Source organism: Castanea sativa, chromosome 1 (genome assembly GCF_040712315.1).
Source record: "Castanea sativa cultivar Marrone di Chiusa Pesio chromosome 1, ASM4071231v1".
NCBI lineage: Eukaryota > Viridiplantae > Streptophyta > Magnoliopsida > Fagales > Fagaceae > Castanea > Castanea sativa.
The window spans coordinates 82,701,408-82,710,456 of NC_134013.1; the positions used below are offsets into that span (position 1 = coordinate 82,701,408).

The following is a 9,049-nucleotide window of genomic DNA, read 5'->3' on the forward strand; positions in this document are numbered from 1 at the left end:
AACGAATTGGGGCTTTGCCGGAAGTGAAATTGGGGATTTCACGGTGAAAAAGTTGGTGGGTCTGGTTCGATTTGGGTTAATTTTGCGGAATCGTATGGTGGGTCGGTGATGATTTTGGAGTTTTGTGTGTAATCGTTGGTGGGTTCGTTGGGAATTTGTGTATACTTTCGAAGATTTTTGTTGTGGGTCGGTGTTGGTTTGAGGGGGGGTTTTGGCAAGGATTGGTGATCCAAGTTTTGGTTTTTGTGGTGGGGAAATCTGTGTTGGATAGGTTGGTTTTGCTGGTTTCACTGATGGGTCATTGGCAATTAGTGCCTTTTGGGGGTAAAATCCTTGGTAGGTTTGTATAGAATCGGGCTGCTTCTGCAGAATTTGGTGGTGGGATTGTGAGAAATCGGGTTTTTATCGAGGCTTAAGCTCGGTTAGGCGTTGGGGTTGAGAATTGGATTGTGTGAACAAGGTGGTATTGTGGTTTTGATTGTGTTTATCGGGAATTTGTGGTGGAGGATAGTTTGTTCTTAGAGGATAAGATGAGTTCTACTGCCTCAGAAGTTGGAGGCAAGCTTGTGGTTCGTATTGCTGAGAATGGGCACACATATGAGCCCCACTGCAATGGAAACACGCCGGTTGAGGTGGTTATGAAGTATGTTGAATCCGTGGAGAACATTGGTTTACATGAGCAGGTTGTTCTGCATTTGGAGGTTAGACTTGACCCGCAGAAGTTGTTATCAGCATATAATCTTCCTTCGGATGACAGGGAAGTGTTTGTATTTAATAAGGCAAGACTGCATATGAATTCGCCTCGTCCTCAGCCGGAGCAAGTTGAGAATTTTGATAGCCCTGAGATTCCATTGCCGGCCTCTTTGCATAATCCTCATCCTTTGGATAATGCTCCTGACCCTGCTTTGAAGGCTTTGCCTTCATATGAGAGGCAATTCAGGTACCATTTCATCCAGGGAGATGCAATTTATAAATGTAGCCAAAAGAAATATGATACTTGTGTGAGGCTTTTGAGGGAGCAGAAGGTTCAAGAGAGGGCATTGGAGGTTGCAAGTTGTAATTTGGATCAATTCTATAAGATGACTAACCAAAATTACACAGAATTCATGAAGCGTTATTCGCAACAGCACCGGTTTCATTCTGATCTCCTGGGAAATTTTGGGAAGGATATTGAGAAATTGAGATCCATCAAGCTTCCCCTTCCTTTACAGACTTCCACACGCAAGTGCTTACTGGATTTTGTCAAGGAAGAGACTTTGCGGAAGTCAGCTGAGAATTGTAGCAGTTCCCACAGGCAGTTTGAGAACAAGGTTTCACAATTTAAGCAAAAGGTTAATGAAGCGAAATACAAGGTTGAGGAATTGTTTGCTAGCAGGATATCTTTTCCTACTAGAGATTTGGAGAGGATGATTAAGGAGGACCAGCAATTCATCAATGAACAAAAGAGCATACTGCAGTCTTTGAGGTGGGTTCTCTTTTATTTTGGCAGTAGTTTCAGCATTACCTATATATTTATCTTCTTTATTATTTGTTTGGTCTCGAAATGCCTATTTATGCTACTCACTTCAGGTCATTTAAGTTTTTCCTGGATTTGATCTTTTCAAAACTTTGTTGTGGCTGAGTTACATAATTTCCAAAAATTGTACGAACACAATGCTAGTCTTAGGATAATCTTATAGTTGGTTGGCACTTCCCTCATGGAGATATATTTATGTGTGGTTGAAGATTTCAATTCCCTAATTAATTAAAGGTTCATGCTTTCTAAGCATGTAGTCTTTCCTTTTTTGGTATTTGTATTCTCCAAGACAGATGCAGCCTCGCACTGTGCATGCACGCCTCATTGATTTGTGCTACACTGTTCCATTGTTATGCTAGTCTTAGGTTAAATTTTTACTCAGCATATCTCAAATGGAGAGCATTTTCTGGACATATGGTTGAAGATGTTTATGTTCAATTTAATTTAGAAGTGCATACTTGCCAAACGTGTGCTAGTTAACTTTTTTCCATATGTACACATTCTTCAACAGACATACATGATGCCTTGTTCATCAGGTATACATGGAGTGGTTCAGTTTACAATATGATACACCATCTGGGCTAGTAACGTACCTGGCTTGTATGGTGTATGTGTGCATGCGTTCTCCCGTGTGCTTTTTCTTGTTTAGAGATCTTTGGTCCATGTCATGATGTTAAACTTTTTGAAGCCATGACCTAGATTATATGTATATACACACAAGGAAACTGGATAGCATGGCAGTTTTTTTTTTTTTTTTTTTCAAATAAAATTTGGCTTGCTTAAAATAAGTGGGGGGAGAGAGATTTGAACCTAGGTTCTCCTCATAGCATAGCAAGGGATTGTGATACAGATAAGTGAACTACCTTTATGGTGTTTTGGACCTCATTTGCTTGGCTCTACTGTCTACAATGCTAAATGCCTAAACCCCAAAATTGAAAGCGGTCATGGAGTCAAAATCTTGGTTTAAGCAAGTTTAAAGTACACAAGACTTTGGATGTTACTTGGCCAATGGGCTCTAGCACAAAAGGAGCTTTGTCCTCCCTTAATAATGGGATGGAGGGTAGTTCATGGGTTCAAGACCCATTGGGTGTGTGTGTAACTTTAAAAAATGTCATATCCAATACACAAGGATCCCACTTCTGTGTGGTTTGGAAATAGTGGTTGGTAGACAGCGTAATCACTAATGTGTGTGTAACTTACCAATATAAGTAAAAAAGACTCTGGATGTCACTTGTGTCTTATGAATTAACCATTGTATTTACTGTTTGTATTCCGTGGTTTGTATGATCATGATACCTGGTTCTTTTTTAATCATGTTATTTCTAAAAGCCTATGAATACTTACATGTGTCTATCCATGCAGCAAAGATGTCAATACAGTGAAGAAACTAGTGGATGAATGTCTGTCCAGCCAATTATCTTCATCCCTCCGTCCTCATGATGCAGTTTCAGCCTTGGGTCCTATGTATGATGTCCATGACAGGAATCACCTGCCTAAGATGCAGGCTTGTGATCGTGAAATTTCTAAGCTATTGGACTTCTGCAGGGATAAGAAGAATGAAATGAATCTCTTTCTACATAATTACATGCAACAGATAACAATTGTCACTGTTGTCGTCAAAGATGCTAAGTTACAGTTTCCTGTTTTTAGAGAGGCACTGGTGCGTCAGGATGATCAGTTTATGGAGTTGAAGTTACTCCGTGGGCTTGGCCCTGCATTTCGATCCTGCCTTGCAGAAGTTGTGAGAAGAAAGGCTTCTATGAAGCTTTACATGGGCATGGCCGGACAATTGGCTGAAAAGCTTGCTACAAAGAGGGAGGTTGAGGTTCGGAGACGGGAGGAGTTTCTGAAGATTTATAGTTCTTACATACCCAGGGATGTTTTAGGATCCCTTGGATTATTTGATACCCCCAATCAATGTGATGTCAATATAGCTCCTTTTGATACTGGTTTACTTGATATTGACATTTCAGACCTAGATCGATATGCTCCTGAGCATTTGGCCAGACTGCCTTTGAAGGGTGAGAAGCATGGAAGCTTTAAAGGTTCATTATCTTTGTCTAATGACAGTTCCCATTCAGCTGAGCCTGAGGAGATTTCTGTGGACACCACCCTTGAGAAATATGACTCTGAGGAGCTTCTTGAAGGCTGTGAGTTGGTTGAGGTTGCTGGGACTAGTAAAATGGAAGTTGAGAATGCAAAACTGAAGGCTGACCTTGCTTCTGCAATTGCCTTTAATTGTTTGCACTGGGCTGAAGTTGAATACGAATCTCTGGATGATGACAAACTGGATCGCTTATTGAAAAATGCTCAAGAGAAGACATCTGAAGCCTTGCATCTGAAAGATGAATATGTGAAACATCTGCAATCTATGCTTAGAATGAAGCAGACACAGTGTGTGTCTTATGAGAAGCGCATTCAAGAATTGGAGCAGAGATTGTCTGATCAATATTTGCAAGGGCAGAAGATTTCAAATAATAAAGATACAACTGATTTTGCACTTTTGGCTGAGAGGGCTGATGATTGCAAGCGAGAAGTCTTAGGTAGTGAAGCCCACATACCTTGCATATCTACTACTGAGCCCATGGATGAGGTTTCTTGTATCTCAAGTTCTTTGAATGCAAAATTGGGGTTATTAACTGGGCAACATGGCAAAGCTCGAGAAGGAGTGGATGAGAATATGATGGATTCCTTTGGAATGCAAAATTCTCAGCTTGATTCCTCAATGGTGGAGCCAAATCGTGAAGAACTTCTTGTCAGTGATAAAGATGGGAAAGATAAGATGATAGGACAGTTGGGCATGTCCCTTACAAACAGTTCCACTGCTGAGAGCATGGCTGGGCCTCTGATTGCTTTACCCTCTGATACACAGGCTGAGCTGGGGTTAAATTCCAAAGTCAATAGTGATCTTTTGTTGGAATTACAAAGTGCACTTGCAGACAAGTCAAGCCAATTGACTGAAACTGAAACCAAGCTTAAAGCTACCTTGGATGAGTTTTCCTTGCTTAGGAGGGAGTTGGAAACGAGTCGGAAGCTCCTTGATGAATCTCAGGTATTAGCTAGCTGAAATTTAACCTTTTTTTTTATGGTTTCTTGGAGTTTCCATTGTAGGAGATTTTGTAAGTATTAATTGATTCAAATTTCTATGAAGAAATGTTCATTATTTCTTTGTCAAATTTAATCTCTCTCTCTCTCTCTCGGACACACACACACACGCACACACACACAAATTACAACTAGTTCTTAGATGATTTCCTCATTTCTGCCCCAATAATTTTTTACATTCTTGTCTTTCTGAATTTCTACTGAATGTTGTTATGTCCATTAGGCATGCATATATACACACTCAAACTAAAGTATGAGTGAGTGTGCCTCCAAAAGGATAGCTAAATGTCCCTTTTTTGAATATGTTAGCACTTAATGACACTAGGTTATCATGATTACTCTGGAAATTGAGTTTTGTGTATGGTTAGATTCTAATGATACTGCAAGCATTTGGTGTTGACACTGAAATTCTGGGGCATAACATGATGCATACTTGTGAACTTCTACGACTAGGTTAGGGTTGTTAGGTTTAGTTGCAATGGGGAAGTGAAAATGTAGCATAGCCTGTTAAGTATTAATCGTTCTTTAGCACACCTTGTCACGTAAAGAGTGATGTTAGATTCCAATTAAATTTGGATATGCTAAGAGGGTTAAGGGGCTACATTGTCAATTGTAGAGATATTCAACATGTTTAATATCAGGAAATTGTGAAAGGGGTAAGGTAGGATAGTTTATGATTGACAGTCCGTTCAGCTGGGATTTAGTTGTGCTATGGCTTTTTTCTGAAGTGGGAACAATGTACAATTGAAACAATAACAAAAGTTTCAGATCCCTGAGTTGGATTCCTGTGGCTGAAACTTTGCCCTCTTTTTTAGTCCTTCCCCTCTGAATTGGTAATTATAGGCTCCTATAGTCTTAGGGTGACTTTAGTCAAGTCCTTCGGATAAACTAAAGATTGTAACTAATCTTTATTACACGCAAATGAAATTTTTTGCATTAAAATAATAAATTGTTCATATTGGTTGGCTCAGTGAAGAGATTATCATCTATATTCTTTTCTCATAACTTTGACATTTTTCTTTGTTATGGAAAATTATTACATTTTTGTCGAAGTTTGGCATGATGTTTAGTTATTTATGCATGAATGAAAATGATTTAAAAGTGAAACTTACAAGGTTTCAGGTTGCCTTTCCTGATATTGTGGCCCTGTGGGATGACAATATTGGTTTGCCTGAATAGGAATATCATTAGTTGGTCCGAGTGAATGCCTCTACAGATCTTCTATAGGTTTATCTGAGTTATCCAAAAAACCACTGTTTGTTGTAAGATCACTGAAGGAAAGGTTGGTGATGGCTATGTTGCTAGTTCTAAATGAAAACCTTATCAGGGGTTATCTATTGAAAGAATGGAAGAATTTTTTACTTTTTTAGTAAAAGAACAAAAAATTTAAAAGTTTTTTGTTGGTTTAAAGGAAGCATTTTTCGAAAACATTAGCTGGAAAAATAGAAGAGTTGTTTATTGTGCTTGCTTTCTAGCTCTCAGAATTTCAGAAATGATCCTTGGGCAACTGATTTGAACTGAACTAAAAAGATTTGGAACCCCAGGGCTAGATAACCTACTTAGAGTTTCTAATTAATGCCATTTGCTGCTTCACATATGGTAAAATAAGTAAATGGAAAAAAAGAACGGAAAAGAAAAGGAAACAGCATTTAACTCGTGTAAATGGAAAAGGACACAGCATTTAACTACTGAATTATAAATCAAAGTTGTCTATTGAAGGGACAGCTCATTTGGAGAACTTAATTTACTACACAGTCTTCAGAAGGAGATGCATGCTAAACCAATTTTCCCTTCCTTGAAGCTAGCCAGCTAAGCAATCCTCTGACAATTTTTTATTAAGAAACTAATAATACACTATAAGAGAAAGCAAAAAATTCCTCTGGCCTTAGTGGCTGTTACTTATTAACTTTGTGTGAATCAGAGTAAGAGTATTCCATTTTTTTAACCATAAAACTACTGAGCAGACACTTGCAGCTTCCTTAGATTAATCCTCTTTGCTTTCTTTGCTATTCTAACAACCTACTTTATTGTTAATTCAGCATCACAGCATCTACACAAAATGTGAGGTGTAATTGTTATTTGACATTTAGATGCAAGAGAAAATCTGTAGTACTTTTTTATATATTAATGCATATATGAAATTTTGGTTGGGAACCATACGCCTCTGTCTGGTTGCGATATTGGTGTCTCCTGTAAATCATCTTCATGCAACTGTAATTTTCTTGTCTATTAGAGAAACATGCTTTTAATAATTTTAATTTTTTATCCCACTGACTCTGTTTTTTCTTATTACATTTTTTCCCCTGCATGACAGATGAATTGTGCTCACTTGGAAAACTGCTTGCATGAGGCAAGAGAGGAAGCCCAGACCCATCTTTGTGCAGCTGATCGGAGGGCCTCAGAGTATAGTGCACTGCGCGCATCTGCTTTGAAAATGCGTGGCCTTTTTGAAAGACTTCGGAGCTGTATTAATCCACCTGGTGGAGTGGCTGCTTTTGCAGATTCGTTGCAGACCTTAGCACAATCTTTGGCTAAGTAAGACTCCTGCCAGAAGACTAATATTAGTGTTTGTGAAAAAGCTTCCATTGATCCCCCTCCCCATTTTTCTCTATTTCTCCTTCAAAGGAGGGATTCTCAAATCGTCCAAAGTGTTGTGGATGCCTCACTAAACTTTATTGTGCATGAATACTTCAATTATCATGCTGACACTAAAATCAGTTAATTAATTTGCAAGTAAAAAGGGGGTGATAAGTGCCTCTTCTAAAGCAATTGGTACATCAATTTTGTAGATTTTAATTTTCTGATGAGTTTATGTTTTCTTGTCAAATGTCCCCTCCCCCTCTCTCCTCCCAAAAAAAGGGCAAGAAGAGAGGTGGGGAGTGTTTGCACTGACATCCTTATAATTTTTATTTTTGTTGGTTTGGTTTGAATTGTTTCAGTTCCATGAACGACAATGAAGATGATGATACTGCCGATTTTCGAAGATGCATCCGGGTCCTTGCAGAGAGAGTTAGTTATTTATCCAGGTGCCGTGAAGAGCACCTAAAGGTTGAAGCTGCAGTTGAACAACTTAGAAAGGAATTGGATGAGAAGAAAGAGCTGGTTAAAACTTTATACACTAAGCATCAACTTGAGAAGCAGGTAATTTTTTAATTGACTTGTTCGTGGTGTTTTTATGATTTCTTCATTGTTACTTGAAAAGAAAAAAAAAATTGAAATGAATGAAAATAATGGGATGCGGTTCTGATTGAGCCACCAACTAAAATTGGTAGTTATCTTTTGATTGTGATTGTGTTACAGGCGAACAAGGAAAAGATATCGTTTGGCCGCTTGGAAGTTCATGAGATCGCTGCATTTGTTCTTAACTCTGCCGGGCATTATGAGGCGATCACTCGGAACTGTTTGAATTATTACTTGTCTGCTGAATCTGTGGCCTTGTTTGCTGACCATATCCCATGCAGACCGAACTACATTGTTGGGCAGATTGTGCATATTGAACGCCAAATTGTGAAGTCGTTGCTCCCTACTCCAACTCGGCCTGAGCATGGTAGGATGGATCAAGCAGAAAACCTGACCTCTGACACAGGGACCGATCGGTTGACCTTGAATTCAGGATCAACCTTGAACCCATATGGTCTCCCCATTGGCTGTGAATACTTCTTAGTGACGGTAGCCATGTTGCCTGATACTACCATTCATTCACCACCTCCTTCCTGATCCCTGCTTCAGGCAGATAGATGTGATGGAAGAATCAAAGTGTACATACTTAGTATAGCATTCATAAGTTAAACCAACCTGGTGGGACTTGGAACTTGATTTCTCCTTTGTACAGCTGATCATCCAATTAAGTCGATATCCCCTTTTGTGTATATAGCTACTCGTATCTTAAAAAAAAGTAGAAAGAAGTTGTGAATATTATCCAGCTCTTGATCTTTATTTGTTATTTATGTGTCAAAACATGATCATTCAATTATATAGGAGTTGTAAATTAAATCCGTCTCTTGCGTGAAAGATGTGCAGCACCTGTGATGCATTATGTTCATTTAAGCCCATCTTACACCACTTGTAATATAACTTTGCATATATATAGCCTTTGATGCTTTAGGGCCTCTTTGAATACACAGTCTAATAACTGTTCTTTTCTCTTTAGGACCTCCTTGAATACATTGTCTAAAACTGTTCTGGTCCTAACTTTGACTTCTCTTTTTTAGGTAATATAATTTATATATATATATATATATTATTTTCAAAAAAAGAAATTTAAAAAAACCCTTTTATATACAAAAAGATTTCACATTTACAAGACTGACTTATTAGTTGAATTAAAAATGCTTTTGGTAATATCTTTCAAAAGAAACTGGCATATTTTGGCCAAGGAATGGAATTCAATTATCTCTTTTCGCCAAACCATCAATATTCCTTCCTCTA

The 9,049-nt window shown here is 38.4% G+C and overlaps 1 protein-coding gene across 1 annotated transcript; it reads left to right on the forward strand.

The window, feature by feature from the left end:
- The first annotated feature begins 399 nt into the window (after window positions 1-399).
- On the forward strand, window positions 400-8,632 carry LOC142615726 (autophagy-related protein 11). The gene is made up of 5 exons (XM_075788520.1): window positions 400-1,465; window positions 2,879-4,568; window positions 6,936-7,156; window positions 7,561-7,762; window positions 7,922-8,632. Exons 1-5 carry the CDS (start codon window positions 531-533, stop codon window positions 8,336-8,338), a joined length of 3,465 nt encoding a protein of 1,154 aa, XP_075644635.1. The 5' UTR covers window positions 400-530; the 3' UTR covers window positions 8,339-8,632.
- Window positions 8,633-9,049: the final 417 nt, after the last annotated feature.